This window comes from Berghia stephanieae, chromosome 13, assembly GCF_034508935.2.
Source record: "Berghia stephanieae isolate SIO BIC M18660-M18661 chromosome 13, UCSD_Bste_1.3, whole genome shotgun sequence".
NCBI lineage: Eukaryota > Metazoa > Mollusca > Gastropoda > Nudibranchia > Aeolidiidae > Berghia > Berghia stephanieae.
The window spans coordinates 10,038,918-10,058,917 of record NC_088372.1 but is presented as its reverse complement, the minus strand read 5'-3'; the positions used below and the strand labels follow the sequence as shown (position 1 = coordinate 10,058,917).

Here is a 20,000-nt window from a genome sequence, read left to right as displayed (position 1 = left end):
CTTATAGATGATGCTAGCTGTAACCATGGTTTCTTATAGATGATGCTAGCTGTAACCATGGTTTCTTATAGATGCTACTGGCTGTAACCATTGTTTCTTATAGATGCTGCTAGCTGTAACCATTGTTTCTTATAGATGCTGCTAGCTGTAACCATGGTTTCTTATAGATGCTGCTAGCTGTAACCATTGTTTCTTATAGATGCTGCTAGCTGTAACCATGGTTTCTTATTGATGCTGCTGGCTGTAACCATGGTTTCTTATAGATGCTGCTGGCTGTAACCATGGTTTCTTATAAATGCTGCTGGCTGTAACCATGGTTTCTTATAGATAACTCTAGCTGTAACCATGGTTTCTTATAGATAACTCTCACTGTAACCATGGTTTCTTATCGATAACTCTAGGTGTAACCATGGTTTCTTATAGATGCTGCTGGCTGTAAACATGGTTTCTTATAGATAACTCTAACTGTAACCATGGTTTCTTATAGATAACTCTAGCTGTAACAATGGTTTCTTATAGATAACTCTGTAATTTGCAATTTTAGGATCACATTTCCTCATTACACTCCAGTCATGTTATAATGAATACTTGGATCCATAGACTGGCCAAGTCATGTTATAATGAATACTTGTATCCATAGACTGGTCAAGTCATGTTATAATGAATACTTGGATCCATAGACTGGTCAAGTCATGTTATAATGAATACTTGGATCCATAGACTGGTCAAGTCATGTTATAATGAATACTTGGATCCATAGACTGGTCAAGTCCTGTTATAATGAATACTTGGATCCATAGACTGGTCAAGTCATGTTATAATGAATACTTGTATCCATAGTCTGGTCAAGTCATGTTATAATGAATACTTGGATCCATAGACTGGTCAAGTCATGTTATAATAAATACTTGGATCCATAGACTGGTCAAGTCATGTTATAATGAATACTTGGATCCATATACTGGTCAAGTCATGTTATAATGAATACTTGGATCCATAGACTGGTCAAGTCATGTAATAATGAATACTTGGATCCATAGACTGGTCAAGTCATGTTATAATGAATACTTGGATCCATAGTCTGGTCAAGTCATGTTATAATGAATACTTGGATCCATAGACTGGTCAAGTCATGTTATAATGAATACTTGGATCCATATACTGGTCAAGTCATGTTATATTGAATACTTGGATCCATCGACTGGTCAAGTCATGTTATAATGAATACTTGGATCCATAGACTGGTCAAGTCATGTTATAATGAATACTTGGATCCATATACTGGTCAAGTCATGTTATATTGAATACTTGGATCCATAGACTGGTCAAGTCCTGTTATAATGAATACTTGGATCCATAGACTGGTCAAGTCCTGTTATAAGAATACTTGGATCCATAGACTGGTCAAGTCACGTTATAATGAATACTTGGATCCATAGACTGGTCAAGTCATGTTATAATGAATACTTGAATCCATAGACTGGTCAAGTCATGTTATAATGAATACTTGGATCCATAGACTGGTCAAGTCATTTTATAATAAATCTTTGGATCCATAGACTTAGTATAAATTTATTCGGATATAACACTGTTTGGAAATGAGCGGGTACAAATATAGACAAGATTTAACATTAAAATACAAAATCAAGAACATCTGTCCAAATAAAAACTGTTTTATGATAAAAGGTCAAAGGTTAAAGAAAAGACACGAAAAGCTACCAGATACAACACGTTTCTCGTTGAATTGACACATTTGGGAGCAGGCACAGATGTTAGACAAAGATCTGAACAAGTTTGTATGAAACGGTGGGGGGATCAAAACTCAAACGCCCTAATTATCGGTCAGATCTTTATTCGTGTCGGCATCTTCCGGTTTACAGTTTAGAACGCGATTGGTGATTCTTGTTTGTTTATTCTTTTTCAAGACTCAAAGTTTATGGTAAAATAACATGGAGCTGTTTACATTTTGCTCTTTTCTTTTCTTTTTTTTTTTTGGTTATGTTTTGTTTTTGATTATGTTTTGTTTTGTTTTTCATAGTATTCAACCTTAATCATCTCAACGGGAACAACAGCCCCGTGGATAGTAAAATAAAAATATTTCTATAATATTCAAAGCCCTGTCATCAACAGGATAAATACAACGATTGGCGAAGTGTAGCCCGTGTTCAAATGGTTGACGACTCGACGATAGACACAAATTGGAACAATTAAAATGTTTAGACATTAGTTGTTGTAGGTCGTTTGGTGGAGGGCAAAGGTCATTTGTTTTTGTCTCCAATGCCTCAGGGTCGTGTCTCTATTATGTTATTTTGACAAAGTTTTAAGAATATGAACCAAACTTTTTTGTTTTCAGAATAGAAAAAAGAAGAAAAACAAACAGTGAACCTGTCAGGATTGAATGAGTGTTTTGATAAAATAGCAACACGTGTTATTTCACGCATTGTGTTTTGAATGAAGCGCTAATAGTTTTGTTTGTCTCGAGACTATTATTTTCTCGACGGTGAAAAAAAACCAGTTATATTTAAACCATTGAGAAAAACAATTTTGGAGAAAATCTAAACCAAACAGTATGAAGCAATCTATGTCTTTGGTCTGTGAATCAGAAAACAGATTGGAGTCTTGAGAATAGAATTATTCATTCTTCTTTTAATTTTGTTTGGATTTGATAATAATGATTTTATGAGAGGGGGTTCGGGTGTGGTGTGGGGGTGGGGGGAGGGAATATGGGGTGGGGTGGGGGGGGGGGATGGTCTTTTCTCGGTTTTCATTGAAAGATGTAATTTTTATCTTGGTCAAACCGGAAACAATTCGCTATGCAACCAGTTCTATTCCACCGAGTGTTTATGCAACCAATTCTATTCCACCGAGTGTCTATGCAACCAATTCTATTCCACCGAGTGTCTATGCAACCAATTCTATTCCACCGAATGTCAATGCAACCAATTCTATTCCACCGAATGTCTATGCAACCAATTCTATTCCACCGAGTGTCAATGCAACCAAGTCTATTCCACCGAATGTCAATGCAACCAATTCTATTCCACCGAGTGTCTATGCAACCAACTCTATTCCACCGAGTGTCTATGCAACCAATTCTATTCCACCGAATGTCAATGCAACCAACTCTATTCCACCGAGTGTCTATGCAACCAACTCTATTCCACCGAATGTCAATGCAACCAATTCTATTCCACCGAGTGTCTATGCAACCAATTCTATTCCACCGAATGTCAATGCAACCAACTTTATTCCACCGAGTGACGTCAACTTCATTCTGTCTAAAGATATAGATAGAACGAAATTGACGTCACTCGGATCTTTGTTATTGTTTTTTGCCATCCACCTTTATGAGTAATTCTCATTTAACTGTATTATCCCGACTATAAAAGTCTATGGTTACACATAGTTTTGTGGTTGGTCCGTTGTACTTCCGAATGACAATGTTGTGAGCTTCTTAGCCAAGCGCATAGCTGCTATATATACAGAATGAAGAAGTCACTCTGTCTACTCTCAACTCCTATCAATACATTGTATAGAAGGAACGGAATCTCCACTCAGTTCTTTGTTATTCATTTTTTGAACCGCAAGCTGAGTGATTAGGTCTCACTAAACTATTCATGCTGTGCGGTTATCTAAAAAGCTCAAAACGTTTCGCCAGCCGGAAATAACATATCAACACACAAAACTTTGTGTAATCTTAACCTTACATAGTCTGATTAATACAGGTTAGTGAGAACTACTCATAAAATCGCTGGAAAAAAATACCCAATAATAAAGACCTTAATGACGTCAATTTCGTTCCATCAATATAAATCAGACTATTGATGCTATGAGAATGGCTAAAAAACTCATATCATCCGTCACCCGGATAGAAGCACACAAAACAATGTGTAACTTTTAACGCTAAAAGTCTGATTAATACAATTTAGTGAGAACTACTCATAAAATGGCGGGCTAAAACAATAACAAAGAGCTGAGTGACATCAATTTCGTTCTATCTATAATTTTAGTCATTGATATAGATAGTATGCGCTTGGCTAAGAAGCTCATAACATTGCCATCCGGAAGTATAACGGACCAAAACTGTGTGTATCCATGAACGTTTATAGTCAGGTTAATACAGTTCACTGAGCATTACTCATAAACGCGGATGGCAAAAAAACAATTAACAAAGACCCGAGTGACGTAATCTTCGAACTATCTATAGTTTTGTTTGTTTGACTGATTCATCTGGCGGGTAGATCTTGTGAGTATTACATCTAAACGCATAACATCAGTACGGACCTGTTATCTTTGATTACATTCATTTATACCAGCGTATCTCTCTGTGGCCTCTCTCCCTATATATATATATATATCTGTATCTCTCTGTCTTCCTATCTCTCTCTTGCTTTCTCTGCCCCCCCCCCCCCCCATATCTATCTATCTATCTATCTATCTATCTATCTATCTATCTATCTATCTATCTATCTATCTATCTATCTCTATCTCTCTCCATCTCTCTTCCCTTCCTCCCTCTTTCTCCCTCTCTATCTCTCTCCATCTCTCTTCCCTTCCTCCCTCTTTCTCCCTCTCTCTCTCTCTCTCCTCTCTCTCTCTCTCTCTCTCTCTCTCTCTCTCTCTCTCTATATATATATATATATATATATATATATATATATATATATATATATCTTCTTTCTAGGTTCCATGCCTGGTCCAGGCTTCGGATACTGCATGAATTATCTCTCTCCATTCCTCCCTGTCTCTTGCTTTTTCAAACAGCTCTTGAATTGTTAGGTTGGTGAAGCCCTTCAGTTGGTCTATGAGTGTTTTTCAACAAGTTCTTGTTAATTAACAACAAACCGGAACCACTTCAACAAACAACAACAGTCAACAAAGCAACTCAGTCCTGACGATGGCGAATAAAGCCTGAAACATTAATGTAGACTGTCTCAAACATCGTGGTAAATATTTAAAAATAATAATTCGCTCCATTACAACATGTCGAGCACTTTTCGTACCATATTTGTATCAAACACGATTCAATGTATATATATATATATATATATATATATATATATATATATATATATATATATATATATATATATATCCATCTCTCTCTCTCTCTCTCTCTCTCTCTCTCTCTCTCTCTCTCTCTCTCTCTCTATCTCTCTCTCTCTTTCAATTTCACTGAAACGTTTTACATCGAAGATGTCGGGGGTTTGCCAGTATATAAAAACAAAAACAACAATTTCAAGAAAAACAAAACAGCAACGAAACATCGTATTTAAAATTTGATAGTTTCCAATCAATACATTATGCCATCCCCATGTCAAGCTGCGCATTGTTTTCATTACAAAATCGACGCGCAACTCTGTAATTATTTCATTGTTGGATTCAACAATAGAGTTATTTCCCCTCGATTGACAAAGCAATTAGTGACGCTCCCTTTGTGATATTGCGGTGTTGTAGGGCTGTGAATCAATATGTACTCAATGACTTGTGTTACAACTGTAGGCCGTAAAGCTATTTACAGTTTATTTCCATCCATTTTGTGTTGATACACTCCTGTGATTCAATGGATTGATGAGATTGATTCAATGGATTGATGAGATTGATTCAATGGATTGATGAGATTGATTCAATGGATTGATGAGATTGATTCAATGGATTGATGAGATTGATTCAATGGATTGATGAGATTGATTCCATGGATTGATGAGATTGATTCAATGGATTGATGAGATTGATTCAATGGATTGATGAGATTGATTCAATGGATTGATGAGATTGATTCAATGGATTGATGAGATTGATTCAATGGATTGATGAGATTGATTCAATGGATTCACGAGATTGATTCAATGGATTCACGAGATTGAATCAATGGATTCATGCGATTGAATCAATGAATTCATGAGAATGAATCAATATATATTGACGAGATTGAATCATTGGATTCGTGAGATGGAATCAATGGATTCACGAGAGTAATTAAATTGACTCAAGGGTTGAACATTAAAAAAAAAATAACATGCTCAAATTGCTTTACAAGGGGTCCCAAATCAAAATCAACATTTAATACGTTGGACAAGACATGACGCATGTAAGGCTGTTTTCGACTTTGAACTCGCTTTTATCAGGCCAGGTACACATTTTACACCTGAATACGTTGAGAAATATACAACAGTCTTCAAAACTAAACTTCGATTCACCAACAACCGAGTTCAAATTTGAGACTGACAGATCAGAAACCACCTGTCATATTACAAGACAACGAAGTCACAGAGTCATTATCATCATCATCATCATCATCATCATCATCATCATCATCATCATCATCATCATCATCATCATCATCATCATCATCATCATCATCATCATCATCATCATCATCACCATCACCATCATCATCATCATCATCATCATCATCATCATCATCATCATCATCATCATCATCATCATCATCATCACCATCACCATTATCATCATTATCATCATCATCATCATCATCATCATCATCATCAATAAAATGCGCACACGATAAAACCACCTCATCACGTCACGAATACATTATAATACTACACAATAGTTTTTGTGTTTTCGTTCCAAATTTCTCACGATTTTTACCCCCCCCCCCCCCACTCGCTACCCCACATATACCCCCACCCCCCCCCCCCTCCCTCGCCACCATCCAAAGCATTTCGATTTTTTTTCAATCATTTCCTTTTGTCTCTTGCACTGTTGGCTTTTAAAAATCATCGAGGTGTGATGTTTCATTAAAAAAAAAAACAACCCTGTGAAGAATTTCGTCATAACAGTCTTTGTCGATATGAAGTACCTGTCACTAGGCAACACGGGACCAGAGACATGTAAACAACAGTTTTATATCATATACGCACTGCCATCTGTAGGAGGCCTGGAGGGGACCATTCACATGTAAACAACAGCTATATATATATATATATATATATATATATATATATATATATATATATATAATATATATATATATATACATATATACATATACTGTAATCTCTACGTAAAACTGGGAGGGGACCGTAGAAATGCGTGGGAAAGGCAAAGGTCAAAAGGTATGACTGTTTATTTTGGACGACATGGCGAGATAAGTAGAGATTTTGTTCACGCAATAATATGTCTCAGTTATTTGTTTGATGAACAATGACGCAGAAGAATTAATGTTGCGTGTATTATTGCGAGTTATTGACGTCACCATATAGCTGCATCGGCACCAAGTGTTGTTTTCATACAGTACACATCTCTTCTTGTGCGTATTTTTGTCCGAACACATTTACAATATCATTCACTATTTATTGTCAAGTACTCATTTACACCTGAATCAACTGAGGTAATGTTTGTATCAAGTGTCATACCAAAAGAAATAATGCGGGAAACAATGTTCAATGATAACCTCCACTGTCCCCAAATTGTTTTTATCAAATTAAAATTATCTCTTCTTTTATTTAAAAAAAATAATTTGGGGATCAACATTGTTCCCTACAGCCATTGTTAAAGATTTTATCACCGAGCACACAATTTGTGGCAAATCTAAAAAGTATTAAAACTATTTTTTACAGATTGATAGAAGAGAAACTTTCCAACATTTCTTAACCCTCTCCTTACCACCTACAGCAAAATCGTCACATTTGTTACGACACAATATACATTTTTCTGATTCAGATTTATTTTGTACATTACGAACTTGGAACAATGATCTTTGTTTAATTAATAAGAACATAAAGTTGTTTTGTAGAGAGTTAGTTTGAGTTTAAATTTTTTTTTTTTCTGGGTAAGCCTTCCATGTTGGGATAATACTGAAAAGGATCGGTAAGGATAGAGTTAAATAGGATTCAATAGTCTAACGTCACGTCCACCCAGCAACCAGCAGCTTGGTTCTAAACAAAGAAAATTGTTACTTTTATTCTTCATTGCTGACTCGAACTTCTTCACATGTCATGTGATCAGAATGTATAAAATTCAAAACATGATCAGATTTATAAAGTTTTTCTCCTGTGGAGCACTTTTATTCTCGTCGGAGAAGTATTTCATAAGGACGTCCGCCATTGTTCGGTGGTTTAGAACCAGTTACTAAGTTACTACGCGTCATTACGAGGGAAGTGACGTCACGACTATTGAATCCTATTAAGGGTAATTCTATTGCCCTTTGATTCTGATGTTTCCCTAGAATGCCCGATGGGACGTCAACCTTTGGCCTCTGGATTTGCTCAAACTTGGAACTTCTCGGAAGACTCAGCGAGGTCCCATATTTGAGAGTTTTGACAAGATGAGAGTCGTATAAATCGATCGATATTTGAAAGACAAGATTTCTGGCCAATTTGTTAAATTCTTGTATTTTTAAAGAGTTAATTGTAGACGTTGTTCCCAGGAAAGACAGGACAGTTGTTCAAATGAGTGACTGGACAGTTGTTCAAATGAGTGACTGGACAGTTGTTCAAAAGAGAGACTGGACAGTTGTTCAAATGAGTGACTGGACAGTTGTTCAAATGAGTGGCTGGACAGTTGTTCAAATGAGTGACTGGACAGTTGTTCAAATGAGTGACTGGACAGTTATTCCAAAGAGAGACTGGACAGTTGTTCAAAAGAGAGACTGGACAGTTGTTCAAAAGAGAGACTGGACAGTTGTTCCAAAGAGAGACTGGACATGGTTCAAATGAGTGACTGGACAGTTGTTTCAAAGAGAGACTGGACAGTTGTACCAAAGAGTGACTGGACAGTTGTTCCAAAGAGAGACTGGGCAGTTGTTCAAATGAGTGACTGGACAGTTGTTCAAATGAGTGACTGGACAGTTGTTCAAATGAGTGACTGGACAGTTGTTCCAAAGAGAGACTGGGCAGTTGTTCAAATGAGTGACTGGACAGTTGTTCAAATGAGTGACTGGACAGTTGTTCAAATGAGTGACTGGACAGTTGTTCCAAAGAGAGACTGGACAGCTTGGTTTGTCACTAACTTTTTTAAACTGGTCATTAAGTCTTAGTCATTAAATATTTATTTAAGGGGTCCCGATAGCTCAGTGGGTAGAGCACTTGCCTCAAACCACAAGGAATAGTGATTGATCCGGGATGCACTCGAGATATTTTTTTCTGATCCCCTTGTCTATTCAGCAGTGAATATTAGAAGTTCTGGCGAAAGTAGTTTACGATGGACTAGCATCCTATCCAAAGGATAGCAAGCAAATGTAATTGTCCGTTTCACGCTATAGTAACCGGGATAAACTCCGTCTCTATAGGCCTTCTGGCTCTAAAGGACTACTTTTTTAAAATTAAGTGTTTATTTGGTTCTGGTTTTTATCCCTAATTGTTTTAATTATCGAACGGTTCAGTGGATTCCAGCAACAACAACTGGCTGTCTTTAGAAAGAGAAAAAAGCATTTGGCATGAAATCTATTATTTATGGCACCACGGATTAGACACTCAAAACATAAGGGTTTATTTTTGTCACTTCACTCGATATTATCAGCAAGTGTTGCCAACTTGGAAATGATATTATAGAGTAAAAGGATTAGAGGTACCCTTTGGCCTTCTAAAACACGATGCAAACTAATAAATTTTAATATTTAAAAAGTGGAAGAATTAGATGTACCCTTTGACCTTCTAGAACACGAAGCTAACTAATAAATATTTAACAAGTGAAGGAGTTAAAGATACCCTTTGACCTTTTGGAATACGAAGCTAACTAATAAATATTTAAAAAGTGAAAGAATTAAAGATACCTTTGACTTTCTAGAACATGACACGTAATCTCATGTTTTCTCCAATGACAGAAATCAGCTTTACGGCTGTGTGGTATTGTCGTACGGAACTCATCTTCGGACCCAAACGGCCAGGGTTCGAGTCTCGTATTGGCTGGCGCAACAACAAAGAATAAAACAGATTCTTAACCTTGAAAAAAAAAACATTTTGCCACAAGATGACGTCATGACATGTCAGCGTTAGAGACAAAAAACAAACAAACAAACAACTGAAAAATCATAACAGAATTGTAACTATCATAAACAAACTGTGATTAACAAAACAAACGTGACGTCATAATCCAAACCACAAAATGACGTCATTGTAAGTCACAACACGATCCATAAGACAGCCTGCCAAATCGAATTGATTCTCACCAAAAACTTATCGATTTTTTTGGCCCCTGTTCAATAATCTCGGCCTCAAGTGATTATAAAGAATAGAATGAAACTGACATGAATCAGAAATCACCAAACTCGGGAATAAAAAGTATTGAAAATTTGGGCCAGAAAACTCACACTTCAACTATCGATCAAATAAAATGATCCCTCATCCTAGTAAAATATCTCGAACCTGGGACATTAAGAAAAGAAAGACTTTGCAAAGTCCCAGGTTTTAAAGTTTTTGCCAAGATGAGTTTTTATTCGGTTGATATTTAAAGGACGAGTTTTCTGACCAAAATTTTAAATACTTGTTTTTTTTTACAGAGCAGGACCAAACTGAATTCAACATTTAAAGACCAATGTAAATATTTCTCTCGTCGTTCATTCAACACTGACGCTATTCAGGTTACTGGGAAAATGCAAGAAAGATTTAACTGGACGGGTGGGAACTTTCTTTTCCATTCATTTTACTATAAAGATTTGAACAAGATTGTGTATGTTTCAGTGCCAGATAGAACAAGAAAGAAAAATACAAGAAAAAAAAAAACAACATAAAAAAAGCAACATCCAAAAACATCAATCTTCCTCGACTGGGAACCGAACCTCAGACATCCTGATTACCATTGCCTGTGCCTTGATGTCTCCATTTGATGATAATAATAATAATAATAATAATAATAATAATAATAATAATAATAATAATAATAATAATAATAATAATAATAATAATAATAATAATAATAATAATAATAATAATAATAATAATGCGCATATTTCTATAGCGTCTTTCGTCGATGCAGTCAATTTACTCTTTCATCTTCTATCCTTCTTACATCTCTACCTATTCGTTCTCATCTTTTCCTCATCCATCTCCCCCTCCTACTCCACCATCACCACCATCACCACCACCACCATCACCACCATCACCACCATCACCACCACCACCATCACCACCGCCAACATCACCACCATCGCCTCCACCACTACCACTACCATCACCACCACCTCCTCGCGTTCTCTAATCTACTTTGTCCCACCCTTCACCCCCCCCCCCCCCCCTTTAATCGTGGTTCTTTAGGACAGACGACAAAACACAAACCAGTAAGTTATAACGTCACGTGATTGACCCAAAGACTATGACAACACAGAGGAAAACCACCAATCTATAAAATGCCCCCCCCCCCCCACCCCCACCATTATACTTTTTCCGACAAAGACAAACCTGTTAAGAGGTACTCATTTTACACAGTACGATGTGAGAATTTGAGTAATGAGCCTTTTCCAAGGACTCGGCTATGCGCTGCTCAGAGTGGGATTCGAACCTTGGACCTTTCAATCTTAGGTGAGTGTCAACCACTAGACCACAAAGCTGCACTTTGAAATGGTTTTCAAAACATAAAAAAGCCAAGAAGTTACAAAACGTGAAGGGTATAGTCGTGTACATTGTCTGTTCTTCTTTTCTCTCCTTTTTTTCCACACACAACGTTTATGACATAAAACAACAACACAATCTATTGACAGCCAGTACGATGTTGGATTGAGTAACGTGGCCTGACGTCATTGTCTAAAAGAAGAAACCATTTGAATATTTAATGGCACAAGAAGATAAGTGGTAAAAAATTTACCTGGGGGCATTTTTTTTACTGACAAAGAAAATTTATCGTCAAGCTAAGGCAGAAAGCTACAAATCGTGATAGCTGAGTTGATAGAGCACTTGCTTCACTCTCAAATTCCCTGGTTTAGATCCCGGGTGGATCCGACATTTTTCCCCCCCCCCCCCCCCCCCCAACAGTAGTTTGTGAAGTCCCGTGTCTGTTAGATTTGACGGAATTTACTTTGCGATAGGTGTATAGAGTAATGTTGAGGTTATCATGGGCAGAGAGGAAGCGCTGGAGAAGGTGAGAAAGGGAAGAATGTTGATCGATACCATCAGAAAGAGGCAGTTACGGATTCTGGGATATGTGTGGAGAAGAGACGGAATAGAAAAGTTGGTAACATCTGGAATGGTCGGAGGAAAGAGAGCTATAGGAAGACAAAGAATGACTTATCTAAATAACCTAAGAATGGCCAAATGTGATTTAAAAGCAACACAGATTTCATGCGCACCGCAGAGGATCGTGATTCGTGGAGAAAGCTGACCGGCAACGTGCTCAAGAGTACAAGCCATTATGGATGATGAGACTAGCGTTCTGTCCAAAGGGGAGGTAACATTTTTATTACCCATTTGAATGCTATGTAATCACGTAAAACTTGTCCTTGGTTCTATGGCTCTTAAGGGCTGCTCTGTTTGTAGGAAATGGCTCTGGTATTGTAAGGGGAGGAAATGGGGGTGGGGGTGGGATGAAATTAGTTATTTTGCAACAGTTTTTTACTCTCTCTTTTGTCACTTTTTTAGGGACACACTATGTGTCGTGGAAAACCCGCACGCAGAAGGCACCGAGTTTGATTCCTTCTCGTGCTGTGTGGCCTCGAGCATGTCACCTTGGTCTCGCTTAATTTGCGGTGCTACACTACGGCTAACGCCTTGAATATTCATTGGGAGGATCCCCAAAGAATAATTGACCCTCAGGATTGAATGCAGGGAATTGTATTTACTCTTTTTTTTATCTATGTCCTATCCATAGCCGGAAGTTTCCATAAACGGAAGGAAGTCTCCGTAGCATCTTGAACTGAATCATGGGACGATATATCGTACGTCATTGTGGTTTAGTGGTAGAACAGTCGCCTTCGAACCAGTAGATCCCGGGTTCCAGTCACGCCCTTAGTGGTGCAATTTGAATCGCTGACAAAGGCTCTTTACTCACATTATCTCACCGCACTCAGGGATAAAATGACTTTAACAGTGACGTCATGTCTCGTCTTACATCTTAAGTCTTGCTGTTGGCAAGGGAGCTCTTGTATTGTGTATTGAGCACATTTTGTGGGTAATGCTCTATATAAATACTTAAGTATTTTTATAGTTGTATAGACTGATTAAAAAAGTGACCTAATAAAACTGTGTGCCTGTTTTTCTTGTGGCTTTAAAATTCAATTAAGATATTTTAGCACGGACCCCGTGATAAGCTTGACTAAATACACAAGAGGTTTGTGTTCGAGAATTAAAATTTAAAGGAAGATTCGTTTTCAATAGACAATAACTGACTCTAATATATCGTAAATACGTGGCGATTATTGTTTTATTATTTCTTTATATACTTCACAATACCTACACAATATCCACACAATACCCACACAATATCAATACAATATCCACACAATATCCACACAATATCCACACAATATTCACACAATATCCGCACAATATCTACGCAATTTCTATAGAATATCTGTAGAGCTGACACCAATTTAAGTCCGATGTTGTTTTGATTGTGTAATCAACCAAATTTCAATCCAAAAATTGGCTGGAGGCAAAACAAACACGACGTCCACAATAAACAGAAATCATTTCAAATTTTCTGCTCAATCAACCGAGACGGGTTCACCATTTCTATCGCTATTTTCCCAATTACTGATTTTGTTTTGTAGAATATTTAATGGCGCATGATATAAACTTTCGTCCAACTTAAATGTTGTCCATCGAGGCAACCTGGTAATCAATCGAAATGACGCGATGTTGTCTTATGGTCCTTGGGTTCGAGTCCCTCTCAGGGCAGGGGGCGCATAGTTGAGTCCTTGGAAAACAGTCTTTACTCACATTCTCTCATCGTTCTCAGGTGTAAAATGAGTACCAGGCCGTAAATTGTAATTTCGCCTAGCAGGCGTTATGCTTCGTCCTTTACGCTGGCTTCCGGCGACAACAGACGTGTTGTGAATATTTACCTATTTTCTACACATATTTTTATTCATTTATCATTCAATCGTCGGAATTTAAGCCTAATTTTTATTCAAAATGGATGTGAAGTATATATTGTTCCTGATTTTTATATTTATTAGTATATTTATAAGCATAAATGGTGTTTTAGCCTGTGATTTTACTGCCAAAATAAGCCTATCGATAACTTATACTCCAGAGACTCTCCGATCCCTCCAACCCGTGTCACCCCCACCACCCACTATTGACACATCGTTTATTAAAGTAAGAAAGAGGGGAGAAAGGGAGGAATAAAAACAAAATTTAACAGACGGCCTTTTCGTCCATTTTTACCCTGTGTAGTGACAGGTAATGTAAGATCACTGAAAAATAAAATTGATGAACTGTTTTCACTGTGTCGTTTTAATAGTGACTATCGTCAAGCCTCCATAATAGCGTTAACAGAGACTTGGCTATCTCCTCACATACCATCATCATGTTTTAATATTGAACAATATTCACTATTTCGAGGAGATCGGACTAATGTAAATAAACGAACTGGGGGTGGGGTGTGCACATATATTAACAACAAATGGTGCCACCCCAATAACTGTCAGATAAAGAAAATGTATTGTGACGATTATATTGAATTTATTACTGTTTCGTCACGACCATATTACCTACCCCGGGAATATACTCATGTCATCATCGTCAACGTCTACATTTCACCATCATCAGACAACACCACAGCGAAAAATATTTTGAGGAAAGAAATACAGGACATTCAAATTAAGTCACCCGATGCCGTATTGATGGTCACTGGCGATTTTAACCAATGTAACGATTTTACTCTCCCGGGACTTCATCAATACGTGGACTGCGAGACAAGGGACAAAAAAACATTAGATTTATTCCTGTGTAATATTAAAAATAGTTATAAATGTTTACCCCGCGCCCCATTAGGTTTATCTGACCACTGCATGCTCTTGCTACTCCCCACCTACCGCCCTGTTTTTAAACGTGTAAAACCAGTAAAGAAAAGTGTACAGATCTGGAACGGAAGTGTGTGTGAAGATTTGCGTGGTTGTTTTGAATGCACTGACTGGAATGTTTTTATCGAATCATGTGATAGTGTGGATGAGCTGAATGACTGTGTGAGTGAGTATTTAAAATTCTGTGAACAGCTAGTGTCTTGTAAAAAAGAAATAAAATATTATCCTAACAATAAGCCTTGGATAACAAAAGATCTAAAACTTTTATTGAACCAAAAGAAAACTCTCTATACTAGTGGAAACAAAAAAGATCTGAAAACAAAACAAAAAGAGATAAAGAGGGTAATATCTAGTTGTAGAGACAAGTACAAAAATAAAATTGAAAAATGCTTTTCTTCTGGGGATATACGGGACACGTGGCGGGGGCTTAAAACTGCTGTTAACTATAATCCAAAGCCCACGATTATATCAGAAGATATCGAAATTGAAACTTTAAATAAATTTTATTCACGTTTCGACACAGCAAACAAATTTGATATTGAAAATGAAAAACATAAATTAGACAGGGCTTTGGAAGATGAAATGGCTGTTGAGGTCAGTGAAGAGGAAACGAGATTCGTATTTTCGAAACTAAACGAGAGGAAGGCTGCTGGGCCGGATGGATTGAAAGGAAAACTATTAAAAGAATGTGCCTACCAGCTTTCCCCCATTTATACACATATTTTTAACTGGTCCCTCCAATGCGTTTCAATCCCTGAAATTTGGAAAACTTCAAAAATTATTCCTGTTCCAAAAAAAGAAAAACTTGAAACTATGAACGATCTCAGACCTGTTGCACTGACTTCAATAGTCATGAAATCTTTAGAAAAACTTGTTCTTATTAAAATTAGGAATCAGTTTATGCCATTGAGTGATAGTCATCAATTTGCTTACAAACCAGGACGTGGCGTAGAGGATGCCATTTTGCTGTTTACAAACAACATCTACAGGCATCTAGATCACGCTAGGAGCTATTGCAGATTGCTTTTTGCAGATTTTTCTTCAGCGTTCAATACAATGCAACCCCAGTTGGTTGTTCAAAAATTGACTAGTCTGAATTTAAACAAGTATATAATTGCTTGGGTGCTCGAATTTCTTACGGAGAGAGCACAATATGTTCAATTAGGGCAAAACAAATCTTCCTGTATAACTACAAATACTGGCGCTCCTCAAGGTTGTGTATTGTCCCCTGTATTATTCACAATATACACGAATGACTGTAGAAGTCAAAACCTGAGTGTACCTTTAATAAAGTTTGCAGATGACACCGCTCTTCAAGGCCTCATAACAAATGGCAACGAAGTGGCTTATAGGCAAGAAATTGATAGATTTGTGTCTTGGTGTGATGCCCACCACCTAGAGCTTAACATAAGCAAGACAAAGGAGCTAGTGATTGACTTTAGGAGAGTGAAGGAACCGATAGAACCGTTAAAATTAAAGGACCAATTCGTCCAGCGAGTTCCTCACTACAAATACCTTGGTGTAACGATTGATGACAGGCTCAATGGGATGAACACTTGAAAATAATTAGGCATAAGATGTGCAGACGTACATATTTTTTATCAAAACTCTCTCAGTTTAGAATAGATAAAACCCTCTGCACATTATTTTATAGAGCAGTAATCGAAAGTGTTTTGTCATTTTGTATAACAGCTTGGGGAGGCAATTGCTTAGCAGTGGAAAGGAACAAAATAAATTCAAATATTAAAAAATCCATTAAACGCTATATAAATGATGTTGACGATGTAGATCTTTTATACGAGAAATTTTGTATAAATAAAATAACTAAAATATTAAATGACCAGTATCATCCACTAAGACCATCAATTATTATGTCAGAAAGAAGTGGTCGCCCTTTCTCTATTTCAACGAAAACAGAGAGAACACCGAAAATCTTTTCTGCCGTCCAGTATTAGGCTTTATAACAACAAGCAATAATCATTTTATATAATTATTTCTCATTTTTACTTTTTAAAAATATAAATATTAATTTATTAATTTATTTGTTTTGCAATCTTTTCAATTTTCAATTTATAGTGACAGTTTTAACTATTTTACAGTGTTGAAATTATTCATATTATAAAGCGCAGCTCTGGTTATAGAGCTGCTCCTTTTTTATATATATACATCCTATTTCCATTGTATCTTATGTGTAAATTATAACACGTCTGTACAAAAAATTTCCTTTTTGGGATGCAATAAAGTATTATTATTATTATTATTATTATTATTATTATTATTATTATTATTATTATTATTATTATTATTATTATTATATTATTATTATTATTATTATTATTATTATTATTATTATTATTATTATTATTATTATGTGAAATGTTGCTGTTGGTTAGGGACCCTTTGTAAAGTGTTATGTGCCTGTCTAGTGGATATTGCACTATATAAATGCCCAGAGGTGACCTTTGTGAACAAGAGTTACAGACTGACCTTGACCTAAATGGGGACATTGGGATACTTTGAAGTTTTAGAAACAAAAGTCTTTCTCCTGAACCAGGTAATAGCGGACTGGAAACATCTCTTATTGAATCATTTGGCCAGAAAACTCGTCCTTCAAATATCGATCGATTTAAATGACCCTTGTCTTGGCAAAACACGTTCAAACCTGAGACTCTTGAAGAAGAAGAAGAAGAAGAAGAAGAAGAAGAAGAAGAAGAAGAAGAAGAAGAAGAAGAAGAAGAAGAAGAAGAAGAAGAAGAAGAAGAAGAAGAAGAAGAAGAAGAAGAAGAAGAAGAAGAAGAAGAAGAAGAAGAAGAAGAAGAAGAAGAAGAAGAAGAGACTGCATTGAAGAGCTGAAAACAGTGATCGTGAATCCTTGATAAAAATCCCACTCACCTATACGGACCGGAACCATCATCCAATAGGTTATGTGTGGCCTTGGGTCAAAGGTCAATTCTCCTAGAACAGAACAGAAACACAAAACTGTTGACGTCATGACTGTATTAGGTGGTACATCCATAAATATACCGATGTCTGATCACCATGATGATGCTGGTTTGTACCCCAGTCAATCAAATCACATGAGTCGGCCAGTAGAACATTGTCTGAACGCCAGTCAGCCATATCACATGAGTCGGCCAGTAGAACATTGTCTGTACCCCAATCAATCAAATCACATGAGTCGGCCAGTAGAACATTGTCTGTACCCCAATTAATCAAATCACATGAGTCGGCCAGTAGAACATTGTCTGTACCCCAATCAATCAAATCACATGAGTCGGCCAGTAGAACATTGTCTGTACCCCAATCAATCAAATCACATGAGTCGGCCAGTAGAACATTGTCTGTAACCCAATCAATCAAATCACATGAGTCGGCCAGTAGAACATTGTCTGTACCCCAATCAGTCAAAGCACATGAGTCGGCCAGTAGAACATTGTCTGTAACCCAATCAATCAAATCACATGAGTCGGCCAGTAGAACATTGTCTGTACCCCAATCAATCAAATCACATGAGTCGGCCAGTAGAACATTGTCTGTAACCCAATCAATCAAATCACATGAGTCGGCCAGTAGAACATTGTCTGTACACCAGTCAGTCACATCACGTGAGTCGGCCAATAGAACATTGTCTGTACGCCAGTCAGTCAAATCACATGAGTCGGCCAGTAGAACATTGTCTGCACGCCAATCATCAGATCTCGTGGCTTTTCCATTTATGGACATGTACCAATATGTATTGAATGAACGAAGTTGACGCCACTCTGCTCCTTGCTATTATCTTTAGACAGCCTGTTAGTGATTAGTTCTCACTAAACTATATCAATCAGACTATAAACGTTAAAGGTTACACGCAATTTTGTGTGTTTGTATGTTCAATTCAGCTGGCCGATGTTGTTAGTGTTTTACATAACCCATAACATCATTAAACACAGTGACCCATACAATGTACCTCCTTCAATGTATTACATGACGCCATTTTAAACCATCTGTGTCAAATATTTATGCACGAAACAATATATCGAATCCGGGAGGCCACGATATTGCCTATTCGGCAAGTACCCAGGGCATCAAACAACTCAGCCCTGTGTAAGTCGAACTCAATCACCAGTCACGTGACAAAAGCAAATACCCAATCCATTTACTCAACAACCTGGGATTGGAATCAATTAGGCCCTTATATGTCACCCATCGTGTTAAATCGGTTTAAAATCTGGTCAAAACAGGTTGGAAAAGTCAAACTTAATCAGATAGCTGCAGTTCTCTAGGGGAAAAATGTATTTAAAAATTTGGACCAAAGAAACCTCCTTCAAATATCAATCGATATAAATATTAATCTTGGCAAAACTCTCAAACTTTAAGGAAGCCTTCGCGAGTTCCAGGTTGGAGAGTTTTTGGTTGTAGTACTAGTGGTGGTGGTGCTTGTTGTAGTGGTGGTAGTGATGATGATGTAGTGGTTTCATGGCCGTGGTGGTTGTAGTAGTGAAGATGTGTCGTGGTGGTGCTTGTTATAGTGGTTGTAGTGATGGTGATGTAGTGGTGGCGGTGGTGGTTGTATTAGTGACGATGTGTGGTGGTGGAGGTAGTTGTGGTTGTACTAGTGGTAGTTAGGATGTTTGATGATGATGCGGAGCTGATGTGCACTAGTAGTCGGCTACTATTATGGGCGAAAACCAAGGGAAATCACTCGACGAGAAACCTCAGGATAACTCTTGAGTAGATGTTCTCGTTATTAGTTCCTCGGGTGGAAGGGAATGTTAATCAATGGAGGTAAGTCAATGGAGGGGGGGGGGGGGGGGGGGTAAGTCCATGGAACGAGAAGTAAGTCCATGGAAGGGGAGGTAAGTCAATGGGAGGGGAAAAAGTCAGATGAGAAGGAAGGCAAGTCAATGGAACAGAAGGTAAGTCAATGGAAGGGGTTAAGTCAATGGAAGGGGGTAAGTCAATGGAAGGGGGTAAGTCAATGGGGGAGGAGCGGTAAGCCAATAGAAGGGGGAAAATGTCAACAAAAATTTATGAATGAGCGACATTATAGGAATGTACAATAAAAAGACTGGCCCACGCATTCCCCTCAATGATT

The 20,000-nt window shown here is 37.3% G+C and overlaps 1 protein-coding gene across 2 annotated transcripts in view; it reads right to left on the bottom strand.

Annotated features, from left to right (window-relative positions):
- The window catches only part of LOC144959124 (neuronal acetylcholine receptor subunit alpha-3-like), a 56,709-nt gene that overhangs the window by 17,521 nt on the left and 19,188 nt on the right, over nt 1–20,000 (bottom strand). For both annotated transcript variants that reach the window (XR_013642566.1, XM_078891570.1), the window contains exon 2: nt 17,816–17,878. Coding sequence is in view for 1 of the 2 variants with exons in the window: in XM_078891570.1 (XP_078747696.1) it covers nt 17,816–17,837 (22 nt within the window). In the remaining variant the exon portion in view is untranslated. The remainder of the gene's footprint in view (nt 1–17,815; nt 17,879–20,000) is intronic.